Source organism: Nannobrachium achirus (genome assembly GCF_963921795.1).
Source record: "Nannobrachium achirus genome assembly, chromosome: 11".
In the NCBI taxonomy this organism is placed as follows: domain Eukaryota; kingdom Metazoa; phylum Chordata; class Actinopteri; order Myctophiformes; family Myctophidae; genus Nannobrachium; species Nannobrachium achirus.
In genome coordinates, this window is record NC_137820.1 from 61,148,292 (window position 1) to 61,175,036 (window position 26,745).

General features: G+C 42.4%; 1 protein-coding gene across 2 annotated transcripts in view; it reads right to left on the bottom strand.

Annotated features, from left to right (window-relative positions):
* The window catches only part of LOC308294854 (homeodomain-interacting protein kinase 3-like), a 57,404-nt gene that overhangs the window by 7,088 nt on the left and 23,571 nt on the right, over positions 1–26,745 (bottom strand). The window contains exons 5-16 of one of the 2 annotated variants that reach the window (XM_080737740.1): positions 22,158–22,281; positions 16,192–16,311; positions 15,704–15,790; positions 13,902–14,086; positions 13,218–13,383; positions 11,048–11,171; positions 10,169–10,263; positions 9,409–9,557; positions 8,593–8,763; positions 7,644–8,012; positions 6,322–6,483; positions 5,233–5,510 (exon numbers count right to left, since the gene is read on the bottom strand). In XM_080737740.1, the coding sequence (XP_080593866.1) occupies positions 5,233–5,510; positions 6,322–6,483; positions 7,644–8,012; positions 8,593–8,763; positions 9,409–9,557; positions 10,169–10,263; positions 11,048–11,171; positions 13,218–13,383; positions 13,902–14,086; positions 15,704–15,790; positions 16,192–16,311; positions 22,158–22,281 (2,030 nt within the window). The remainder of the gene's footprint in view (positions 1–5,232; positions 5,511–6,321; positions 6,484–7,643; positions 8,013–8,592; positions 8,764–9,408; positions 9,558–10,168; positions 10,264–11,047; positions 11,172–13,217; positions 13,384–13,901; positions 14,087–15,703; positions 15,791–16,191; positions 16,312–22,157; positions 22,282–26,745) is intronic. The other variant, XM_080737741.1, reaches the window with a different exon arrangement.

Below are 26,745 nucleotides of genomic sequence, written 5' to 3' on the forward strand. Positions count from 1 at the left end.
TTCAATTAGAGCTGTCACAATTATTACATAGTCGTCTAATTTTCTCATAATAGTCATAATCGTTTCCATGTTGAAAAATGTTCAGATATATTTTTTTAACAAAAAAATAGTGGAAATAGCAGATCTACAAACTCACAACGCGTCACGACGCGCTGTGAGCTTGTAGATCGGCTATTTCCACTATCAATGTTATTTTTTAAGTATAAAGTTGTCAAATATGTCAGTCATTTCTTTGTATGTTTAGGTCACATCTGCCATGTGCAACTACAAAGCCCAAAAGCCAATCACAAATGTAATTGTCAACGACAAAAACTCAATTAAATCGTTGATCGCAATTATTTGAGAGAAAATGAATCGTCATGTAAAATGTCATAATTGTGACAGCCCTAGGTTCAATCAGATAGATGTACTTTCATCATAACACAGTTCTCTTTGAAAACGTTTTAAGAGAACTCCCCTGAAAACTTGGAAAAAGCCTCAAATCATAAAAGACTGGACGACTGACTTGAGATCCAATTAATAGGAAGTTGTGGCATTTATTGGAGAGTTAACATCAAACTTAAGTGACTTAGCTTTAACGGTCCTATCCAGTTTGAAGCCACTGATAAATCACGATGCCACTATAAACTTGACAATGCCAAGCACTTAATAATAGGACGGGTCCAGTGTCTACAGAGAGCAGGGCACAGACATGTTGACCAGGCAGGCAGCAGATGGCAGGATGGGTCCGAGGCCTGCATTCAGGCCCTCGCACCGCCACAAACATATGGTGCACACTTCCTGTCAGAGAACTTGCAGAGAGTAGATATTTATAGAACCTGACAACTCTCTGACAGACACCGGATTACAAGGTCTGTTTCCACCTATGTTTTAAATGTATTAAAGCCTGGTAACAGAGGAAAATGAATAATAAATGGATACAGATGTTTGGATAAATCTACAGCGCACGATTAGACCATTTATCGACAAAACTTTGGTCCTTAGTTCTTATATTATATTATATTACATATTATATAATATATCGTTACTGTCGGGCAGAAACCTTGTATCTCCAAGTTTCAAATTTGTACGTTTTTCACAAAGTAAAGCCCTGCTTCTTCATACAAGGCAAACAACAAAAGTAGTGAAAACAGCAGATCTACAAGCACACAACGCCTCGCGGTGCGAGGCGTTGTGTGCTTGTAGATCTGCTGTTTTCACTAGTATAAATCGTTTTTAAAATGATAAATACAAAACGAACCGTTTTGGACATACAAGGTTTTCACCCGACAACGACGATATGCACTTTCTTAAGTTATTTATTTTCATATAAAGCAATATACTGTAGCTTGTATGGAATAAGATTACGGTTCCCCAACATGTAACAGCACAAGTGGCAGGCAACATACAATTGATAAATCGTCATTGACGACAACATGAAGTACAGTTTTCTGGATACCTGGGTAATCCTGTTCTCAGTCATTCTATCCCTTAAGGCACTGACTGTCTGAGCAAACATGAAAATGACTGACAGTGGGATGTTTGAGCTACATTAGTGGTGTCTGGTGTGGTAGAATAACAATTGCCTTTTTGAGCGGTGGTCACACCGTCTCCATAGCGTGGCCGTGTGTGTATCCGCTGGTGACCAGAGAGGTGCTGTTGAGTCTAGTCTGCCCTGAGCATCAACTGCAATACCAGTGGTGGCCTGAGTAACATGGATGGATGGATGGCTCTCTCTCTCACACGCAAGCAAGCACCCCCCCCCCCCCCCCCCCCAATATATATATATATATTTTTTTATTATTATTTTTTTTAAATATTTTTTAAATATTTTTTATTATAATTATTATTTTTATTATATATTTGTTTTGCTGTTGCGCAGCCTCCACGACCACCGCTCAGTTCACACGGGTGTGATTTTTTATGACTGCAGCATAATGTAAGTAAGGAACAATTAAACCCATCTTTCATATAAAATGCATGAGCATCTTTCTCCATAAAGGCTGAGCACTGTGACAAATTGAAATGGATAGTTGAGCACAGGCTGGGGAAACAGAGGTAGAGATACACAAGAGAAGAACACACCAGATCGTTGGCACTCAGCACTCAGCAAAACAAACGCAGTTGATCTTAAAGGTGATACACCATGAAATTTCACTTTTCCTATTTTAAAACCTTTTTTTGGGGTCCCACTAGCACCTTCTATCCTCACAAAGTCCCATTTCTGACCGTTGTGTCTTTCTCTGGTTTTGAGAAGGTGAAGGTTAAAAGTATCCCACGGGTTCTCCAAACAGGCTGTTCAGATTTGCTGCCGATTGTGACGTCATCTGCCGATTGTGACGTCATCACAAAAAAAAATCAAAAAGATTTTTTTTTTCAAAAAGATTTTTTTTTTTCAAAAAACATTTTTTTTTCAAAAAGATTTTTGGGGGGGTGGCACAGTTCAGGCCAAAGGTGGTACTGCAGCTGAAATGCTCTGAGAGCCATTCAAAAATGAGAGAGGCTCTCTATTCAGGAGTGGTAATTTAGCCTCAAACCTTTTGAAAAACGTTTTTGGGACATAAACAATATGACATAAATACTTTTTAAATGCATGGTGTATCACCTTTAAGACTCTGATCTATAGACAGTTTGAAGTTCTGCGCCCCGTTTTAAAAACTGGACCATTGTTGGGGTTAATGGCCAGGTGAACTAAACTGAGATCAGTGTCTACAGGCAACTTCTGCCATTCGGTAAGAACCAGCAGAGAGACATTGGCCGTGAACCAATACGTAAAGAAATGCATCCATCTCCTACAGGACTATACGTTACGAATAGAAAGAACATGTCGCATTATTTCCCCCAGCGATGTCAAGGACAGGGAGTGTTAACCCATTTAGGCCTAGAATTATTGACTGCTTTAACCAGTGGAAAAATAGCAGATATACAAGCTCACAGCGCGGCACCGAGTGCCGCGCTGCGAGCTTGTAGATCTGCTATTTTTGGAGAAAAACAAAAATCTTTGAATATATGTATTTTCAAAGCGAACGTTTGTAACTCAAATTTTGCTTCTGGGGGGGTCCCTGGAACTAAATATGTTGAATGGGGGTCCGTGGCCAAATACATATCATTTTGGGGGTCCTTCACATGAAAAAGTTTGAGAACCACTGACATAGCAGTCTCTCAAGAACAGACTAACTGAGCTCCAGTTAAGTGAAAAGGACCTTTTTTTGACAATGGCTGGCCAGATTGCTGACATAGAAACATAGTTTTTTTTCCAAAAATCTTAGAAGGATTCAAAAGACACTTATAGAACCGGGTCAAAATTCAAATTTTCACGATTTTTCAAAAATAGCAGATCTACAAGCTCGCAGCGCGGCACTCGGTGCCGCGCTGTGAGCTTGTATATCTGCTATTTTTCAATAGTTAAAGCATAAAATAATAATACACAATAATGTGTACCCACCAGTTCTAAATGGGTTAAATTAGGGTGTTTCAGAGGAAGCTGAAATGCTTGCCCGTCCTCCCATAAGGAATCACTCATTGGACGTGATGACCATGTGGGCACACAGACAGTTATATGTGGGTGCGGGGGCGACGTGACTGACGTGACTGCAACCCGTTAACCTCCCCCATGGCCGTCACACTGACAGGTGAGACAGGCTAATGGTTTAACCCTCAAATAACTGGAACGCGTCTGAGTCGCGTTCGATTTGAACCACTTTAACCATTATTTTATGCTTTAACGATTGAAAAATAGCAGATATACAAGCTCACAGCGCGGCACTGCGAGCTGCTATTTTTGAAAAATCCTGAAAATGCGTGCAAGACTTTGAATATCTTCCTCTAAATCAGTGGTTCTCAAACCTTTTCTTGTCAAGGACCCCCAAAATTACAGGTATTTGGCCGCGGACCCCCATCTCAAAATATGTTGTTCCAGGGACCACCAGAAGCAAATATTTGAGTTACAAATGTTCGCTTTTAAATAGATATATTCAAAGAAAAAAAATCTTGATTTTTCAAAAATAGCAGATCTACAAGCTCACAGCACGGCACTCGGTGCCGCGCTGTGAGCTTGTATATCTGCCATTTTTCAAAGGTTAAAGCATTCAATAATCCCGGCATAAATGGGTTAAATAAGGTGGTGTTTTTGTTTTGTTATATATATATGGCTTTTTCACTACAGCGCCAAACTGTATGAATCTTGTCTTGTTCTGTGAACCAGCTTTGTTTAAACATGCCAGCACTCCTCTAATTAGCTCAACTTGGTCCAAAATACATAAATAGATAAGAGATGTTCTGGTTTAGACCACTTCAATCACCTTAATGAGTATGGGAAGGATGTGAACGGAGCGGGTCTACAGTTGGACGGTCAAAGTTATATGATGGGGTTTTTCCAAATTAATCTTAGTCTCCATTCAATCATAGACTATGGTCAAAGGAAAGGAAAGTGGCATTTTTTTGTCATTAAACATTATCTTTAGATATCGCCAGTATTCCTGGTATGGATGCATTTCTACAGTATTAGAACATGAGCAGCTCGGCAGCGGTCATGTTCTAAAATGATCACCTGTTACAGCCTCTATGAGCCACTATGGGCTGGGAAGCCCCCATTGCTCCCATATGACCTGCAAAGCAGAAATGGCCAAAGCACAGGTGACAGTCCAAGTAATACGGGAAGAAACATTAATTAAATCCTGTCATAACAAATGTGTGACGAGCATACAAATTAGCTACATGAAAAAAAAAAACAACAGAAAACATGTTAATTTATCAGTTCCTCAAACAAAGACACACACACACACACACACGCTTGTAGCTGTCTACTGGCTCGAGTGAGGCAGATCGCCCCCCGCCCCGCTTCCCTCTCTGTCTCAACACTCACTGGCAGGAGGAGAACGATGTCGAGTCAGAGTAGAGCCTATAGCCTAAAAACAAACTAGCACCATAGACATCATGCACAAATGTGCTCTGTAGCCTAATTGCATCAAAAAAGCAAAATTGCGCTAGGGTTATATTGTCTCTCATAGTCGCCAGTATATTTCTATCTATCTTTGAAGAAAATAGACTTGAATTGGCGACATCGTTCTCCTCCTGCCAGCGAGTGTTGAGACAGAGAGAAACGGGGAGGCGGGGCGGATGGCGATCTGCCTCACTCGAGCCGGTAGACAGCTACAAGCCACACACACACACACAGACACAGACACGCACACAGTCATAAGTCAACATCGGCCACCACGTTCTTCTGCAGAGAAAGAAACTGTAGCCACTCACCGGTCCTGTGGGCACGATTCTCAGTTCCCGGGCAATTATTGTTGTTCTGCACCCTCATTGGTGGAACCACCATGGTCCTGACCCCGTGGGGACTCCTCCCCTGGACCACTGGCGCCGCCAGTCTGGCCACCATGGCAGCCAAGGGCGGGCGGTTGTTGTTGTTGCGGTTGCCGTGGTAACGGTAGGGGCTGTTGCCACGCGGGGAGGTGGACGTGTCGGAGGCGGGCGAGCCCTCCACCGTGTCACAGCCGCTCTCGTGGCCGTCGTCCTCAGACATGCTGGACGAGCACAGAAACAACAATGGCCGGTTAAAAACTACAAACCCCAGCATCCTTTCCCTACTCTCAGGGGAACGTTAGCAAAGAATTGTAGGTCTACAAGCTTGTAAATCAATACTTTTTGCAGTAGAGAGGTTCTAGAGGGTTGAAGGGGATAAATACGGTGACTGGGAGCCAGTCGATGTGGCAGTCAAGTCCTCAAAAGTCAATTTATGAGGGTAAAAAGTGTCAATCGCGCAGTTAAAAACACTGAAACTCATTCTATGCCAAAGATGAGGTTCTTGTAATTTGATCCCAGGACTACAAATCCCATAATACAACAACCGTAAATGACGACATCGGAAAAAAAACATCCGTCCACTGTAACTAAAAAAAAAAAAAAAAGTATCTGAGATATATTTTTTTGTTCAAAACAAGTTTTTTCTACGGAAGTAAACATTTACAATTTTTCTGCTGGAAAGAAGAGAGAATAGACTTTCCAACATCATCTCCTTTGTTTACATCCACGATGGGAAATAAAATCTGTGGCCCTTCAAAGGTTAGTAAAAAACGCTCTAAATTTCTGGCATGAGGTTAGAGAAGTATTAACTCTGGCAGTTAAAAAATGAATAAATTATAACGCCCACACTCACACAGATGCGTTGGCGCAGATATTGGCTAACAATGTATTCTCTCAACTTGCGCCCACAACGTTAATGTTTGCTACCACTAGAACTGTGCTCAGATACAGCGACTTGACCAGAGCTCTGCCCTGAGACTTGGGATATATAACGCCCACCCACCCGCCCGACCAACCCCCCCAGGACGCTACCTGTTGGGCCTCTTGCACGGTGACAGAGAAGGACTGGACTGTGGCGAGTTGGAGGCAGAGGAGCCGGTGCTCAGGCTGCTGTCTGGGCTGCTCAGAGAACACACCCTCTCCATAGACACACTGGTGTTCCTGCACGCCTCACACACACACTCCCCTTTACACCTAGATTAGGAGAGACAGAACGTCATACTATCAGTGGAAGAGACACGTGATTCTGTATGGCTCACATTCACACTCCCCTTTACACCTAGATTAGGAGAGACAGAATGTCAACTATCAATGGAAGAGACACGTGATTCTGTATGGCTCACATTCACACTCCCCTTTACACCTAGATTAGGAGAGAGAGAACGTCATACTATCAGTGGAAGAGACACGTGATTCTGTATGGCTCACATTCACGCCTCCGAGCCTGAGATGAATGACGTCGACTAGTTATATAAAAACATAGGCACACTCGCTTCAACAGACTACTGCCCCCCTCTTACACACACAAACACCTTTTCTGATTTTGTGGTCAATATCTGTCCATAAATAATTTAAGGTTTGGGCTTTTATTGGAGTTGTATTACACATAATAAGGAGTTGAAATTAGTTACCAGTCAGGTTCATGACGGTGCTTAGCACCTAAATAGAACCTTCTACTGTCTGACATTTGCCTGGCTCCCGCCCATAGAAGCCACCCACTCTCTGAGTGGACCGTTTCTCTGGTCTGGTGTTGTAATCTGAATCTGCAGTTCATCTCCAATGAGCGCGGGGGGTGGGGGTGGGTCTAACGAATATCCAATCCGCGCAGCAGTTGAAAAGATTACATTTCAAGAAGTTCACACACCAGGCAGGCACACATACACATACATACACGCGCGTGCTGATTTCACCAAGCTGGTAATGTTGATTCATGTTTCTGGTCGCAGTTCTGTGTGGAAGCAGTCACTCTCGCAAACAGACACACACACGCCCGGTCGCCCGCGTGCACGTGTCGCGATCACTCGCGTGCGTGCATGCTCGCACAAAGACACACACACGGGATGTTTGTTGCCAATGGCTAATGGCTTGGCTACCAATGTTGTGCGCACGGATGAAGCCACCAGTAGGCGGATCCGCTGATCTCTAGTGATTGGTTTAGGGGAAATCAAAGTTCCTCCCCCCGTAATTCGTTCAGACCAGGCACAATTTCAGACTCAAGTGTCAGAAGAGTATGAAATCAGGCTAGTCTTGACATTGAATTAAGCTTTGAACAATAGGCCTCAGGGCTCCAGAGATTCATCCAGAATCACGTTTCCGTAGGCTGTGACAGATAAAAGATTACTGGTGTCACTCACTCTCGCAGACGGCACCTCAGACCATCGTCCTCCCCGTCTTCCTCTCCGTCCGTCACCTCGCTACGAATGCTGATCACACTGGGGGTGGGGCTCGGCGTGTCGCCCATCAGGACCGCTACGTCTCGCTGTTGCTGATTGGTCACCTCCAGCTGTCTCTCAGAGGGCGGCGCCACCTCTTTGAAACAGCTCACTTCCTCCTCAGCCTCGTCTTCCTCTTCGTCCGTGTTGGGCACTTCCTGGTTCCTGGTTCCCTGCCGATGCCACTGCCTCCGTGGTGGATGTCTCCCCATCGCTGCCTGGCCAACGACGTCCGCAATCTTGGGTGTTCGACACACGGACACGTGGATGTTGCTGGGATGAGAGGAGTTCCTTCAGATAGGAATAAATGAATCACACACAATACACTATATCAGGGGTCTTCAACGTTTTCAGGCCAGGGACCCCTTAGCTGAGAGAGAGAGATGAAGCAGGGACCCCCACTACATATTGTATAAAATTGTTATTGCAGATTTTAAATGATCATAGATTTCTTAGACAGCTTAGACTTGTTTGACAGCACTATCATCATGTTGGAGTAATGTGTATTCTCAGACATTTAAACACTTGAACCATCAAATACTTCTGCTCTTCTTTTCCCTCTACAAACTTCTTTGCCAAAAATAGCCGATCTACAAACTTAAACGACTCGCGCACGGGTCATGCACGGATGATGCACCACACGTGTGCACCCCATTCACAGCCTTCAAACAAAAACAAAAAACGCCTGGAAATCCGTTCAGGCATTCAAAAGATATAGGCTATAGTTTTTTCTTTCCATGCTTGAAAGATATGCATTTCGTGTTCGCGATCATGCCGAAACCGGAAGTAGGAAGTAGGAAGAGCAAAAAAAACAAACAAAAAAAACGGCCAACTCGGGAAACTCGTGTTTGGTACCAAGTGTGTTACTCACCTGTTATGGGTATGTCGTTCCTTAACGTTCCTCTTATTGGCTGGCTGGGGCCACACAACGTGAGCTATGCCAATGTTGATTGGTTGATGGCCAGACATGGCTGACATGTGATTGGTCAAGAGAGGCTGCTGCATCACAGAGTTGTAGTGGCCGCTATGAGGATGCAATTTCCTGCAACAGGCAAAAATGCACCAAACTTAAGAATTCTGTGCTTTGGATATAAAGCGACAAGAGTTTTTAATTTAATTAGTAGTAATTAAATTAAAAACTTTGTTTTTTTTACAACAAGGGTTCATATTTTAGATAGTCATTAGAGAAAAGAAAAGATGAGTGTTAAAATGTTTAATTTACTTCTTTCTATTGTTTTAGAGATTTTACTAATTTGATTTCAGTGGTTGGGGGCATGCGTACAAGTGGCTAAATATGTCTGTTTAGACACAATAAGCCAGCAATTTCTTTATTACTATTTACACCAGCCCCCATAGGTCACATCTGATCATGAAAGATTGCAGTGCATCTTGGGAATGGGCTTATTCTGTCTAAAAATACATATTTAGCCACTTGCATGCATGCCCCCAACCTGGGGGCATGCATGCAAATCAAAATCGTTGTTGTAAAAAACTAAAGTTGTCCTTTAACGTAATACATGAAATTCACTAAAACAAACTTGGTGCTTTTTCTTTTAATTCTGGACAAAACTTTCCCCTATTCTTTATTACCTAAAAAAAAAAAAACTCCATGACCACAGAGAAATTCCATGCCACAGGGAAAATCCCAAAAAGCAGGGAATTTCCATGATTTTGACGGGTGACTCACCCCCAGTCGTTGATCCTCTGTGGCCCGGTGTCGTTGGTTAGGGAGGAGGGGGGTGGGGGAGGGGGGTGGGAGGGAGGAGGGCCCACCGCAGTCATCTGCTGCCAGGCTGCGGGGACAAGGAGCTGCTGCCCTCGGCCGGACCAGGCCTGCTGCACGGGACACACAGCACATGTTAAAATACACACAGTTAATTATGCAGCTTTTTCAGGCCAACAGCTGAGAGAGAGAAGGAGATGAAGCAGGGACACCACTACATATTGTATAAAATTGAGTCACAGTTTTAACTAGCTTCATAGACTTGTTTATTTTGAAATGGGGGTCCGTGGCCAAATAAATACCATTTTGGGGGTCCTTCACATGAAAAGGTTTGAGCACCACTGACATAGTAGTTTCTCAAGAACAGACTAACTGAGCTCCAGTTAAGTGAAAAGGACCTTTTCTTTGAAGATGGCTAGCCAGATTGCTGACATAGAAACATAGGTTTTTCAAAAAATCTTAGAAGGATTCAAAAGACACTTATGAATCGGGTCAAAATTCAAACGTTCACGATTTTTCAAAAATAGCAGATCTACAAGCTCGCAGCGTGGCACTCGGTGCCGCGCTGTGAGCTTGTAGATCTGCTATTTTTCAATATAAAATAATGATACACAATAATGTGTACCCGTTCTGAATGGGTTAAGTAAACTTAATTTTTTGACAACTCAACAGCAAGGATGTGCAGTAGTGAGTCACTTGTAGAGGAGATGTCCGTGTGTTTTACCTGCGCTATGACTCCAGGCCTCATCGGTAGGGGCTGTATGGGAGGGGCCTGAGTTACCATGGGAACCGAGTACCCTGCCGGCTGATTGAGGTTGCCTGAAAACAGTAAGAGTTGTCAGTTATTCAGTGCCTACCATTTTGTGCAGTGCTGCACATAAGGCAAACATGTTCAGCAACGTTATGTTATGTTAACACCTTTGGTCAACTTGGGAGGATAGAACTAATTTATTAAACTTAGGCATAATAATGCTGGGAACTGATTATCTAGCTATTTGTGGCAGAGATGGATTTGGATTTATAACATTTATTAAGAACAGTGGTGGAAAAAGTACTCACATGTTTTACTTAAGTAAAAGTATCAATACCGTAATACAGAAATAATCTGTTACAACTAAGTACATTTCCGGAATTCAAAATGTACTTGAGTAAAAGTACTGAAAGTATTGGCATCAAAATATACTTAAAGCATCAAAAGTAAAAGTACAAAATGTTTGAAAATAGCAGAACTACAAGCTTACGTATTTTCAAATAGCCAAGGTATAAAATAGGGCTAAAATGGTTTATGTATGTTCTTTTATATTATAATTTATATCTGCAAAGTAACTTAGTAACTAAACTTTTCAAATAAATGAACTGGAGTAAAAGTACAATATTTGGATCCGATATGTAGGGGAGTAGAAGTAACAGTATAGGGAATTGGAAATGCTCAAGTATAGTACAAATACCTCAACATTTTTATTAAGAACAGTACTTAAGTAAATCTACTTAGTTACTTTACACCTCTGATTAAGAGTATTTTGTGTTCTTTCAGCCGTGTGTCCCCATTTTGTAAATGTCATTATCTATTTCAGAGTGGTCAAACAGGAAGTGGACGTCATACCTTGCATGGTCGGTGGACAGAGGATGAGAGCGGGGGGGAATGAGTCACTGCACCCAAACTGACCGCTGCCATTGGACAGATGCATCCCAGGATGCATCACCGACGGCGCCGACTGGGTCATAGCCTGCAGGGGGGAGGAGGGGCGAGGGAGAGAGGAGGAGGAAAAGGGAGCAAGTTAATAGAATGAAAAGGTGTGAGAAAGAACATGACATGTAGAATAGAAAGCAGTGCAACCTTTTCTGGGTCAGGGCCCACTGGTTGGAGGGCTGGTGGTTGGGATGGGACGATATGAACATTTCATATCACGATTATTGTGTATAAGAAATCGCGATTTACGATATTATCGCGATAAACGAAATCCAATATCCTGGGGCGGAACATTTTACCAAAAGATTAGCAGATCTACAAGAAAAAAAAAATTACCACATCATCCTCTCCCACATAAATTCTTTGATTTTAATGCTATATTATAAAGAATTTAAGTGTTTTGCCAATTATGTGCAATACCTCAGCGACCACAGGTTGGAAATCACTGGTGTAGGGGAAAGAAAAGTTAAAAAAATATATATATATCACACTCGTGTGAACTGAGCGGTGGTGTGTGTGTGTGTGTGTGTGTGTGTGTGTGTGTGTGTGCAACAGCGCCCCTCCCTTAACATGTGTGGTCAGAAAAGGTTACTGCAGGCTACGGACACGGAGACAGACAGACAAACAGACAGACAGACCCACACACACGGCCACGTATAGGAGCGTTGTGACCACCGCTCAAAAAATGATGAGATGAGTCATCACTGTTGATCACGGTCACTTAGACCCCAGCAACAAGTGTACTGCATGATGCTGTAGTACCACCTTCTCTCCAGAAGATGGCAACCTTGTTTGAACCACAAAAGTTGGCACCTACCCATTACATAACCCAAGATTAAATAATATAGCCAAGCGTATTTATAGATATGTATTAATACATTCTGTGTTATGGACAAGACCAGAGAGGGTGTCCAAAGGTTACCGTTTAACGGCATAATGCCTTCCCAACTGACTGGAGCAACCCTTTGAAACAATTCTCCCATGAAATACGTTTGACAACTTGAGCCCAACCGATATATCGGTCATTATCTCACACTTTTGACGACATTGGTATCATGAAAAAAAAGAGGCTAAATTGTTAAATAAAACTCTGTTTAAGAGTATTTTATATGTATTTGTTTATTATTCATTGGATAATTAAAAGTCAAATTTTCTTGAACATTCTAACATATATTTTAGCTTCTTTGATCCATTTTGTATTGCAGAACACATCACACAACGGGCGGTAATAGGTATACCTGTCATAATTCCACATTCCGCATCTATATGAACCAATTCTCCAAAGTCAGGGATGTCAATTAATCACATGAACCCTTGTGTCCCTATTCTGGACATGGTTAAAATACGCAAACATTCTGAGAAACAGCTAAATCTACAAGCTCATAAACGTGTCACAACTACTGTGAGCTTGTACATCGGCTATTTTCAGCGAAGACACATGGCAGAAAAAAGGACTGGGGGACCTCGGTCCACAAAGTAAGGCTTAACGGACAACTTAGTTTTTTTTACAACAAGGGTTCATATTTTAGATGGTCATTAGAGAAAAGAAAAGATGTGTTAAAATGTTTTCATTTACTTCTTTCTATCGTTTTACATGCCGTTTAGCATGCATGCCCCTAGGTTGGGGTCATGCATGCAAGTGGCAAAATATGTATTTTTAAACACAATAAGCCCATTCCCAAGATACACCACAATATTTCATGGGCATGTGGTGTAAATAGTAACAAAGAAATTGCCGTCTTATTGTGTATAAAAATACATATTTAGCCACCTGTATGCATGCCCCCACCCACTGAAATCAAAATACTAAAATCGCTAAAACAATAGAAAGCAGTAACTCATCTTTTCTTTTCTCTAATTACAATCTAAAATATGTTGTAAAAAAACAAAGTTGTCCTTTAAATGGTTAATATTCCAGCGCCAAACATCCAGCCATCAGATTGCGTATCTCTGGAGAACAGCTGTACAGCTTCAGTTCACCATGACCTTAATGATCATTACAAAACATTTTACCACTTAACATTTCTGCCTGCTTTTTCTCTGACAGCAAACTATGCACGTACACACACACACAGAACACTACCTGAGAGTGCACTGGCATGGTGCTGTATCCCAGGGGAAGGGCAGTGGAGGTGGGAGGGGCGGGCGGGGGTCTGGAGAAGTGAACCGTGTTGTGGTTCACAGCGTCGTATAGGGAGCTGGTGGGTCGATTGTGGCACATGTCCATGATGTGGAAGCACGACTGCACACTGGAGGAGGAGACACAGTGAATCACAGAGGAGCACAAACATATATATCAATATTATATCCATATCGTGATAGGAGACCAGATATCATCGGGGATTTTGGATATTGTAGTATTCTGATATGGTGTCTGATAAGTGCTGTCTTTTCCTAGTATTAATCACAAAAGCCCTATTTTTTACTTAAAAAAATAAATATACAAAAAACTATCTATACACTCAAAGTGTTACATTATGATGTGTTGTGAGCTTATAGATTGGCTATCTTTGCATATTAAGGTCCATTATTTATTCGGCAATTGAGCCACGGACCACCAATTGATGAGATTTAGACTCTCAGACCACCTGGAACCTCCTCAGGTTGAGGTCCACTGCTATAAAAGACAGCTTAAGAATGTGTCGCGTGTGCGTTTTGTTTTGCATAAACCGCTGTGCACACGTGGGCCAGTGTCTGTGTATGCATGTCTCTATGTGATGTACTGGTTACTGTGCAGGTTGTGTATGCATGTCTTTATGTGACGTACTGGTTGCTGTGTGGGTAGTCCAGCAGGTGAGTCATGGTGAGGAAGGGGTGACTGAGCACGTCGGACGGGACGGTCCTGTCCTCGGCGTCCAGCAGCAGCATGGTCTTCAACAGAGACACAAACTCCCTCCTGTCAGCCTTCTCCACCTGCACGTCACCGCCGTCAGGACTCAGCACCAAGTTCACCTGAGCGAGAGAGAGAGAGAGAGAGAGAGAGAGAGAGAGAGAGAAAGAGAGAGAGAGAGCGCCAGATCAGTTCAGAGATATAGTTTAACCCATTTAGGCCTAGAATTATTGAATGCTTTAACCAGTGAAAAATAGCAGATATACAAGCTCACAGCGCGGCACCGAGTGCCGCGCTGCGAGCTTGTAGATCTGCTATTTTTGAAAAAGGCCGTGAAAATGTGTGCAAATCTTTGAATATATGTATTTTCAAAGCGAACGTTTGTAACTCAAATTTTGCTTCTGGGTGGTCCCTGGAACTAGATATTTTGAAATGGGGGTCCGTGGCCAAATACATATAATTTTGGGGGTCCTTCACATGAAAAGGTTTGAGCACCACTGACATCGTAGTCTCTCAAGAACAGACTAACTGAGCTCCAGTTAAGTGAAAAGGACCTTTTCTTTGACAATGGCTAGCCAGATTGCTGACATAGAAACATAGGTTTTTTCCAAAAATCTTAGAAGGATTCAAGACACTTATAGAATCGGGTCAAAATTCTTATTTTCACGATTTTTCAAAAATAGCAGATCTACAAGCTCGCAGCGCGGCACTCGGTGCCGCGCTGTGAGCTTGTATATCTGCTATTTTTTTATATTTTAAAGCATAAAATATTGCGTCATAATGTGTTCAGGCCTAAATGGGATAATACACCAGGTCTTCAACGTTTTCAGGCCAAGGACCACTTAGTTGATAGAGAGATGAAGCAGGGACCCCCACAACCTTTTCATAGATTCCATATAGTTTCATCATTTGACAGCACAATCATCAGTGTATTTTGGATTCATGTCAATTTGTGTTTCAGACGTTTTCAAACATTTAACCACTTGAAACTTCAATACTTTTCACTCTGTACTTGGTCTGCTCTTTTTCCCCCCATCTACAAAATCTCTTTGCCGAAAATAGCAGATCTACAAGCTCACAACGCCTCGCAGAGCAAGGCCTTGTGAGCTTGCAGATCGGCTATTTTTGTCCGATCTGCAAGAAAAAATCACACTTGTGTGAACTGAGCGGTGGAGGCTGCGTGTGTGTGTGTGTGTGTGTGTGTGTGTGTGTGTGTGTGTGTGTGCGTGCGTGCGTGTGTGTGTGTATTTGTGTGTGTGAATGTGAGTGTGAGTGTGCCTAGCTGGCCTGAACAACAGCGCCCCTCCCTTAACATGTGTGGTCAGAAAAGGTATAGCAGCCAGGCTACATACACCACAGGCTACATACAGACAGACAGACAGACAGACACACACACACACACACACACACACACGGATACACACACGGCCACGCTATGGAGACGGTGTGACCACCGCTCAAAAAGGTTTCTATCACACAAAGGTTTGGAGGACTCCCTGTAGTGACTCTGAGGACCCCCTAGGGGCCATAGACCCCCTGTTGAAGACCCTTGGTATAATAACATGTATTTTGTGTGGTTTCTCAGGCTTACAACTAATGGGCTGTTCAAATAAATACACCCGTGAGACCATGGTAGGAAAGCGGTCCATGATCTGCAGTCAACTACTAGGGGTTTAAAAGCACTGGGCTACTCACATGATCTGTAATCAACTACTATAGGGTACCACTGGGCTACTCACATGGGCAATGTCCTCCAGACAACTGAAGATGTACTTTCTGGCCTCTTTGGATTTCAGTCCCGTCTCCTTCTCGTGGTCTTCTGTGGACTGGACGGACAGCACAGACATTTAGATTAGGGGCTGCTCGATTATAGCAAAGATCATTATCACGGTTATTTCCGTCAATACCGAGATCACAATCATTGTTTGACTTTGGGAAGATCATGCATTTATTGCATTTGAACGGTGGATTTCCTTGGACTTGTCTCAGTTTTGGGCTCCTTTCTTTTTTGGTCATAGACTACTTCGTTACTTTGTGTGTCAGTGTGTGTGTGTGTGTGTGTGTGTGTGTGTGTGTGTGTGGTACGGTGGTGGCCTATTATGGAACCAGTTGCATGTTAAATCATACGGAATGAAAATTACAAGGGACTGTGAAATGTAAACAGGCCTAACAGTAGGTGTGTGTGTGTGCATGCATCTCCCATGTTGCTGTAATTATGTTCACATACCTTTAGTCTCCAGGAGGCGTAGGGAGAGTCAGACTCCTTGCAGAAGAAGCGAGTGGTCTTTGTTCCCTTGTTGAGCAGCTGCTCTCCGGGCAGACCTTGAGTCTGAGAGATGTACCGGATCTGACCACACACGGAGGGGGGAGAGAGGGAGAATTAGAGAATTGACAAAGGGGGGCTGAGACGAGATAGAGGACGAGGCGAGACAGGCGGACGTTATGAGGTGATAGTGAGAAGGGGTAATAAGATAGAGCGGGGGTCTTCAACAGGGGGTCCTCAGAGTTACTACAGGGGGACCCTTTGTGACTTTTTTTTAAAAATGTTAACCACTTGAACCCTAGCGTCCATATTCTGAGAACTTTAGCCAAAAATAGCAGATCTACCGCACAAGCTCACAACGCCTCATGCTGCGAGGCGTTGTGAGCTTGTAGATCGGCTATTTTCGGCTAAGAGGTTTGGTGTAGAGGAGAAAAAGAGCAGACTAAGTACAGAGTGAAAGGTCAAGTTTATTAATTATTGACAGTTCAAGTGGTTAAATATCTGAAAACACAAATTGACATGAATCCAAAATACAAACGATGAAACTATATGGAATCTATGAGAAGGTTGTGGGGGTCCCTGCTTCATCTCTCTCTCTCTCAACTAAGGGGTCCTCGGCCTGAAAACATTAAGACCTCTGAGATAGAGGGAGAGAGCAATCATGAAGTTACATTCAGAGAAAAGATCAAACAGGGTAGCATTTTTATAGATTTGATTCTCAAGTACATCTGTCTCATTTCAACCCATTCTTGAAAATAGCTTTTGAGTTCAGATTAACCAACCGAAATCGGAGACAACGCCATTCCCATGACTACATTGGCATGTTTGTGGTTCATTATCTATGAGGGAACGCGACTGTTTCTTACAGTCAAAGGTTGAGCAGAAACCCTCTGTACACGACAATTCCGGTTATTGCATGAAGAACATAAGGAACGCATGATGCAAAAGGTTTACATTTAGTTTTTTTGGATTTTAGCCAAAGGGCCTACACACTACAGCACATGGGTATTTATTGCACAGGGTTATATCCCTGCCTGCACTTCAACCTTTAGAACTCTGCCAAGACTGCATATACCATAAATACATACTGTATACATATACTGCCTGGGCCAAGCAGATGTAACCGGTGACTAACACACACACGTTTTAATGTTTCAAAATAGCTTTGTGTGTTTGTGTTTTAACAATAGAGGGCTATTTTACTCTTGTTCGTCTCCAACCTTGAAAAGATAAGAGCACTACACTATAGGCCCTGCAGAGCCTACAGTGAGAACGTCATAATCGTTTTTTTCCCTCTTGGCTACAAAATAAATTACAGACTTATCCAATCAAAACAAAAACAAATCCAAATAGCTCTATAGCGGTCTATGTCAAATTGCTCTTTTGGTACTAGACGTTTCTGTGTAAGATATAATATCTGAGGATTAGACAGTTATTCTGAAAGTGTAAAGTGTCCTGGTCTGAGAAGAAATGATTAATATTGATGCATTGATTAGTTATTTCATGGGATATTTTGGGGGGGTAGGGGTGAGAAAATACATGAAAGCATTCCAATATTGGTTTTACCATGGTAACAAATGGTGCTTCAGAGCATTTATTTCAACCCTATAATATAAGTGTGATTCTTTGTAAATACAATTATAAATATCTAAACGTTTCAGGAGATATTGGTAGTGTTTCTTCTTTTTAAATCATGTGCAATTAATTATTACTATGATGTGCATCACAATGCTTTACATCACAGTGAAGTAATGTCTTTAAAGTCACTGAGGGCCCATACTCTGCAACCACTTGCATACAGACTGCAGAAAAGGTAAGATAAATAATACAAGTCAGTCTATATGGGCAAGCCGGTTTTATTAGTATAGGTGCGGTCCATGCTCTCAGGGCATGCTATGTTTCTTGATACGGGTGCACGACACGTTAGAAGGCAGCACGAGTTCACCAGGAGCCGGGAAACTCGAGACCCTACCCGAGAGGGTCCAAAATATTTACATGTCCCATGGGTAGTTGGGTACGCGTCAGAACTAATAGAATTGCTGCGGGTCTCGGGTACTAATGAGTCTGAAATGGATAGATCGGTATAGACGCGATAAGATTTATTTCCATATTAAACTCCATTATTACAACATATGCGTTGTAATTACGATCTAAAATCCATATTGTATATTCTCACGTAATGAATTAGCCACATTTAAAGTTAACAGCCGATTGGAACGCAGCCAATCTCAAGTGCAGTGCAGTGTTCACTGACTGTTCAACACCATGGAGGTTCTCTTTAGTGAGGTGAAACACAAACTAAAAGGAATACGTTGGAAGTTGGAACGTCATCTGTGTGGAACACGTTTGTGGGTCCGTTTCAGAACAGGTCCAATTCTTTGGACCTAATTGGACCTGTGCTATCCTATAGTTTCCCAAACAGTGGGTCGGGACCCATTTGTGGGTCACTGACCAATATGTATGGGTCACTCAAGTGACCCATGACTCAAGTGAAAATCCCCCCAAATCTTTTCCTACATTTATTATTATAATTGTTAAATAATATATAAAAAAAAAAAAAAATTGCTACATTTTAAAAACAAACAAATCTCATTTAAAAAATATATAATAATTATTGTGAAGTGAAAATACTCGATCTATATTCCTGCGGCGCTTGTAGATCTGCTATTTTCACTAGTTTGGTTTCCGGGCAAACGTCTAATCTCTCTTTTGGGTCTTGACCTAAAAAGTTTGGGGACCACTGCTCGAGTGCACATACAAGCAGTTGGATAACATATGCATTTAGATGGATTTATAGACTTTCTTCCCCCCAAGTATATATTTAAAAACATATCTGTTCCCAATTTCTCTTTTTTCCCCCTTTTCTTGATGTTTTCAGCTGGATTGCAGATCTCTCGCTCTGTGAGTGAGATCCAACCCCACTGGGCATGGCATACAGTGTCAAGCTAAACTGATTTACAGTTAAATTATGACATGTCTCCACAGAAAGGTTAGGTTTATGTTGCAGGTTCTAGTTTCCCAGCCTAAATACCAAACCGTAGTCTCGTTTCATACGCTGCTTCACAGCCAAACAAGGGCTTAGTTGGGCTTTTTGATCGGGACGTCTATAATGACTGGAAGAATGTGGTAGATCCACCCTGTTTGCCTCGGGCTCAAACTCTCACTTCCTCAGTGAGCCCAGTGTCTATTCAGTGTCTAGTAAGAGTCTCGTGTCTCGTGTTTGGTTAAAGTCAGCGTCATGAGTGCAACGCAGGACTGAGTGATGAAAAGCATTGGTGATTTGTTTTAATACAACTGTGTGTGTGTGTGTGTGTGTGTGTGTGTGTGTGTGTGTGTGTGTGTGTGTGTGTGTGTGTGTGTGTGTGGTTACAGCGCAGAACAAATGCTCAGAACGGCCAGAGAATACTGGACTAAGAACATGCTGATGAGGCACTGCACGCTCACCATAGTGTGTGTGTGTGTGTGTGTGTGTGTGTGTGTGTGTGTGTGTGTGTGTGTGTGTGTGTGTGTCCACGCGGCGCGCGCGTGCATATTTCTGTGAGCACATGCACATATCTACCATGAGGCTTATGTTTATAAATACATTTTGCTGTGCAGGGTGGAACTGGAGCGAGCCTTGGCATGGTTTAGCGCTCTTTCGTCGGGGGCTCAGTGGTTTCACTGTGTATCCCTCTATGTACAGTATGTGCGAGCGTATGTACGTGTGTGTGTGTATTATATGCATGTGTGTGTGTTTGTCCTGGCAGGGCCCAGAGATACATCCATCCCAGTCTGTGCTCGACAAACTCTCAGCCACCACTGCTCAGCTCAGACTGATGACTGTTCAAACTTGCCAGCTACTGTTGTTCACATCGAATGTTACACCCTTCTGAAATCAGCTCATATTTACATTAGGGCATTAAAAAAGTTGACAAGTCGACTGAGTCGACTTCATTATACAAGTCGACTCCCACCAGAGAAAGTCGAAAGTCGAAAGAAAAAAAAAAACGTTTTTTTTTCTCTCATTATTTTTGCTCCATGTGTGCGCCTGTACAGCATTCAGTAGGATAGTGGGATTGCTTGTTGTCAAAGACCGAATGATCCAATATTACAGTGCTACATTACATTTGGTATAACATGGTTCTATTGCGAGGCGTTGTGAGCATGTAGATCGGCTATTTTCACAATTTCTGCCTCTATATATTTGACAATTTGGACATTGTTTAATTTGTAATTTTAGAGGTATTACAAAGTCTTTAAAATGGCACTTTAGAAATGTGCAGATACCCTCTATATATACTTAAACTTTATGTTGGTTTGTTTATTAGTTGAGTGAGAAAACAATGTTGCACATTAAGTTAATCATCTGGGGACTCCCCAAAATAATTGGGGGGTCGTGTGTGATGTGATGACGTCATCTAACGATAAAGTCGAGACTTCAACTCAACTTTTTACTGAGTCGAGTCGACTTGCAAACATCACAAGTCGTTAATGCCCCTAATTCACATCTTGGTGGGTTTGGGGGAAATATTCAACTTTTTCATCTTCTAAATTCCCATTGACTATAACAGTGGTCTTCAACGTTTTCAGGCCAAGGACCACTTAGCTGAGAGAGAGATGAAGCAGGGACCCCAACTACATAATGTAAAAAATGTTGTCGCAGATTTAAAATGTTCATGGATTTCTTATACAGCTTAGACTTGTTTGACAGCACTATTATCTGTTGAATTAATATATTCAACCACTTGAACTGTCAATACCTACTAGTCTGCTCTTCTTTTCCCTCTACACCAAACCTGCGAGGCGTTGTGAGCTTATAGATCTGCTATTTTTTGGCTAATGTTCCACTAAGAATAGGGATGCTAGGGTTCCAGTGATTAATGTTTAAAACATGATCCTATCACACAAAGATTTGGCGGCCCCCCTGTAGTTACTCTGAGGACCCCCTAGGGGTCCCGGACCCCCTGTTGAAGACCTCTGGCCTATAATATCCATAAGCAGGGGATAATCTTAACATGGTCTAGTAAAGTACTGTTTTAATTCTTACTCCTGCTAAACACACACACACACTCCTCCTCACAGTCCCAGGGGTATACTTTAGGCCGCACTCCTGTGGGAAAAATAATCGCGCGTCACCAGGAACAATTTCCTGTTTCGCTCTGGCGCAGATCAGCCTTAGGATGATTTTATACAGGATTTGTTGGACTTCAGACGTCCACTGTCCATAGAGCACCCCGGAGAGCAATAACAAATAAGAGATTTAGGAACATAATCAACTTGCTGCTAACGTTATTGAATTAGTTATTGCCAAGGGAGAGACTTGAGAATTGAAAGCGCAGATTTGGATGGTTTTGCACCCCACCTCCACCATGAAGTACAGTGTTAAAATAAATACATTTCTTTTTAAGATATTTTTTGGGCCCTTTTCTGGCTTTATGAAGATAAGACAGGGAGAGAGAGAGACGGGGAGAGACACGCAGCAAAGAGAGTGGAACTATGCAGGCTGCACAGACTGCCCCTTGTTAAAATAAATACACAAATAATAATAATAAGTCTTATCTTAATTACTTAATTTTGGATTGATTTAAAAAATATATAATAATAACTAGAAGTACTGTTCCTATGAAACAGTGTGGGCTCGCTCAAAGAAAAAAAATAACTAAAATAAAAACTCCTAATCAAATAAATTGTTGTTTTTCCTTCGTGCTAACTGTCATATGAAGCTCAGCCAATACTCCAGCTAACACCACTCCCAGATGTTTTCCCGCCAACTGCACCTCATTGGCTAAGGGCCCTGCCTTTGTACTGTCTGCGACGGAACTTGGTAAATAAATAATGAAGATACCATAGTGTTCTCGCCTTTCAGGCGAGCCCACAATAATCAGTTAAATCTATTCGGTCACTCAAGTGTTGCACTCTTGTACATGATTGTCTTTCTCATGGTTTCTTACCTGGTCATACTCCAGTGCTCCGGGGTAGAGGGGCCAGCCCAGGAAGAGTTCAGCTATAACACAGCCTAGTGACCACATGTCTATGGCCTCGCAGAAAGGCAGACCCAGGATGATCTCAGGAGCCCTGCACAAAGCAAAGAGAGGAGAGAAGAGAAGACAGATTAGTCGTAGCAGCAAATTAAGACAAAATCAAAGATGGTCACCCATCATCCCAGGCAGAATCATGTGTTCCAGAATAGGAGGGCTTGGATCCCTGGTGCTCTAAAGGGCGATGGACAGACCAGGGAGAGAAGGAGAAAGAGACATACACACCATGCATAGACTGTAAAAAGAGATCGACAAAACTATGCCCATACAGTGATGTTACTAGGTTTTCAATGTAATGGGTCCCGGGACCCACAGGTGGTCATTCAAATGGGTCCCAGAAAAGTTTTATGAGTCCTCAATACAATGTTTTCGAGAGCTGTGAGCTTGTAGATCGTCTATTTTCAAAATGTTTGCCTATTTCTTATATTTATTTTACAATTTGGCTAATGTTTGAACTTAGAACTACTAAAACTACTAAAACATGTGCCCCTAATGAATTCGGGCGCACAAAATGGCGTCGGACGTTGGTGGAATCAAAACATTGACGTTTCTATCGCCTGTTTAAGACTTTCTACGTGGATTTTATGTGTTAACGTAGGGTAAAGTAGGATGCTTTCACCCATGAACAATGGTGGTGTCTGTGGAATTTTAAAATGTTTTTCTTTTACCGCGACCCGGTAAATTATTTTAACATGGACTCCAATGGAGGCGCATCCCCGGGACCCCAGGACCATGACATGAATGAGTCCCTGGGCGACTTGAATGAGTTTTTGATGCGGGATGCGCATGTAATGACATCACTGCCATACTGTATAAGCTTGTGCATGCCGCCATCTTTCTACATCCCGTCCTGGAAATGGTACCCGGATTCTATTGGTTGGGACAGTGCGGGGGGTGGGTCAATACATGTAGGGATGAGGCCGAATATTCGGCACCGAAAATTTTCGGCCGAAAATGGCTAAAAATGCATTTTCGGTTTTCGGCTGGATAGCTTTTAAAACCGAATAGTTGAGCACCGAATAGTGTGAAGGACAGGGTCAGGGGTCCTCAATAGGCGGACCGCAGTCCATGTCCGGACCGCGGCACATTTCTGAGAAATCTCCGCACAGTTGTATCTGACGATCGGACTGACTGTGTGTGATGTGTGTTTGTTTGTGTGTGCGTGGCTGTGTATGTGCTGATTGTGCTCATTCGCTCAAACACATACACAGGCTCACAAGACACACCCCTACGCCAATTTGCAAGCCCACAACGCGTCGCGGGTGCAACGTGCTGTGGGCTTGTAGATCAAAGGTTTTCCTTCCCTCCGAGTCTCCGACGCAGTCTGCTCTCCATGCTGCTCCCCCCCCTCCCCTCTCCTCTCCTCTCCACACACTCATGCCGCTCGCTGCCTTAAAAAAGTTGCTAAAACCTCTTGGAAACCATTGCTCCCACTGGATTAATAACTTAGAGATCTTCTACCTTTGGCTGTTCAATTGGAGAGGACAACAGCAACACATTAATATCCACGATGTAAGGCTCCAACTGCTTGCATTAGACGAGAAATGGTCGCGAAACTCGCGATGCGTGATCATGCGTCTTTAACAATGTGATGTGTCGTCGCATATTATTGCCAGCTATCCTAGGCTGTGTTAGGTTAATAACTATGACTCGTTGACCCTGATTTGACTGGTCATTTGACATAGTCAATCAGCACAGTCAGTCTGGCTTGTGCAGTACGTGTGTCAACTAACTGAATGTCAAGTAATCCTCTCCCCCTCACGCTAAGTTCCACTTTATTTTCCATTCTGAACGACAAGCCTAATATTGCATTTATGCTCTTTAGTTTCCAATAATTAAACTATAAGCCAGTGTTTTATTGCTACACAATAAATGTAAATAATGTAGCCTACTCTACATGCATAAATAATTATCCATTCATCCATCCATCCATCTTCAACCGCTTATCCAGCATCAGGTAGCAGGGGTAACAGTTCCAACTGAGATTTCCAAAGTTCCAAATAATAATAATAATAATTAAAATAAACAATTCTAATGATTATAATAAACATACATACATACAGTACATACTGTATAAATGTATCCGCCTTATTTCGCCTTCGCCTTTTTTTCGGACCTGGACCTGTTTCAAAAAAATATTTCTGGACCTTCAAGATTTGTATTTGAGGACCCCTGGGCCCTAGATCATTTTGCAACATACAGTATGTGCATTTGTTGTTGAAGGCCTGGCTGTTACAGCCCTTGTGTTTACAATAATATTTTGTTGTAGGCCTAGATCATTCTGCAGTTTTAAGCACCTTGTTCTGATGCACTTTTATCTCTGTAGGATACTACAGAAATAGTTGCACTATTTTGACTTTGTTTTATGCTAACATTGCAAAGAGAAAATATTTTATTTTGTTATGTGTGCATTCAAAAGTGAGAAATAAATGTTTTATGGAACCATATGGTGATTATTATTTAAGTTAGGGTTTGCCATAATCAGGTAGCTTTACAACAAAGGTACAGCAATGGTACAAACATTTATTATACAAAATAAATTATATACATGTATTATTCGGCTATTCGGTATTCGGTATTCGGTGGAATGTTTCCAGTATTCGGTATTCGGTTTCGGCCAAGAATTTTGCTTTCGGCCCATCCCTAAATACATGCTTGTCAATCAAGCTAACCACGCCCCTCCTACGGCATACACCATTTTATCCTCAATTTTAAAATACATGGGACCATAATTTAACAAAACGCATATCATGGTGATTGAAAGAAGACTTTAAACTAGTGACTAACTAAGCATAAAGTATTTATGGCAATGTTTATTTAGGTAATAAAATCAAGTGTAAAGTTCGGCAAAAACCCACTCAAACCCATTGGGTCATACTACTTTTTGGTACCAGCAGGGGGGAATGGCCATTCATATGAACTTTCTCTTGAAGTCACTTCCTATATCGCCTCAACTTGCAACTTGCAAGCGAATAATATAGCCTACGTAGCCAGTAGGCTAGACAAACAGGAACTATACATATAAGTTAAATGAACAAGTTCTATTGCATGGAACGTTTACTGGTAGCTTGAGGGAAAGTATAGATGCCTTAATGGTCCACGTCACATTGATATAAACCAGTATGCGCACGCCGGTCGGCACCAAATGAACCCCACCGTTCATAGGATGCAATGGATGGCACTCGTGTTTAAAAATGCATTCCATCAAACTTTCAGATGCCGTTTTTCTCCCAGTGTGGAGGAAGAATGCTTAGGATTTTTACTGTAAATTCTCACTCTTGAAATATATAATCCTTAGTTTCTGTTGATTGTAAACAATAATAGCGATTCAAAACAGTTGTCCTTCAAACCCCACCTCTATTCACCGTCATCAGAACAGAGGGAGCGCTCCTCATGATCACCCACACGATCCACTGGATCACCAGAGCGTCTACTGCTCGCCCAGCTGCAGTCCATGAAGCCTAATTATGCTCCGTCCTGCGACGGTGTCGCGCGCAGAGCCGCAGACCTCCAAGCTCAGAAGGGTTGCATTGGTGACGCGATGTGAGTTTGTATATCAGCTACTCTTGACGTGGAACACCGTTGCGCAAGGAAGTATATATGTCTCGATAAGGGCGCACCCATGGGAGCACCTCACTAGCACACAAGAGGAGGTTGAATAACCAGTGCTCCCCAAAACAACAGGTTTGGGGATCTGTTGGGAATTGATTACATGATACAGTCAGCTGTGCATTCAGTCTCAATGTTTGTAAACAAATAATTGGTCTATGTGGAAACATGTACTCGCACTTGTGCTGCAAACAAGGTCATACTTTGTCTGTCCACTATATTCCCCCTTTTCACCATTACGTTTTATATTACTAGTAAGACGGCGACATGCAACCTCGCCCTAAAGTGCGGGCGAAGTCTTGGCCATCTGGCCAGTGATGTATATCGGACCAGTTACCCATATATGGAGACCCCTGCATGATAGTCAACAATGTGATGTCAGAACATGCCCATATATGCCATTAAGAGTGGTTCCCATGACATCACAGTGACATCAGAGCATGATGTCAGAGCGACAAACCCATAGAACCACAGACAAACCCATAGAACCACAGTGTACATACACATCTACACGGACACGGACAAGATGTGACATTTCTCATGGTAAACTGTGACCATTCGGTCGCAAACACATTTTTGTTAAGGGAATTTGTTTACAGAATTATTATACAAACAAAGGTGAATACCAACAGAAAAGTATTACAGGCCATTCTGGCAATAGAGGGTATGCACGTCCACTGGGACCCGCCCCCCTAATCTAGACTGAGTGGCAAAACACTGAGCAGCATGGAGCATTGGAGTTTGGAAGTGCTTAGTTGCAAATCACTCAACGGTCCTGCATACCACCTGTTTCTAAATTGCACATAATGCAGGAGGCAGCAGGATGTTGTGTTGTTGAAAACGAGCACTTCCAAACTCTGACACTTAATATAAAATATAAATATAAAAATCT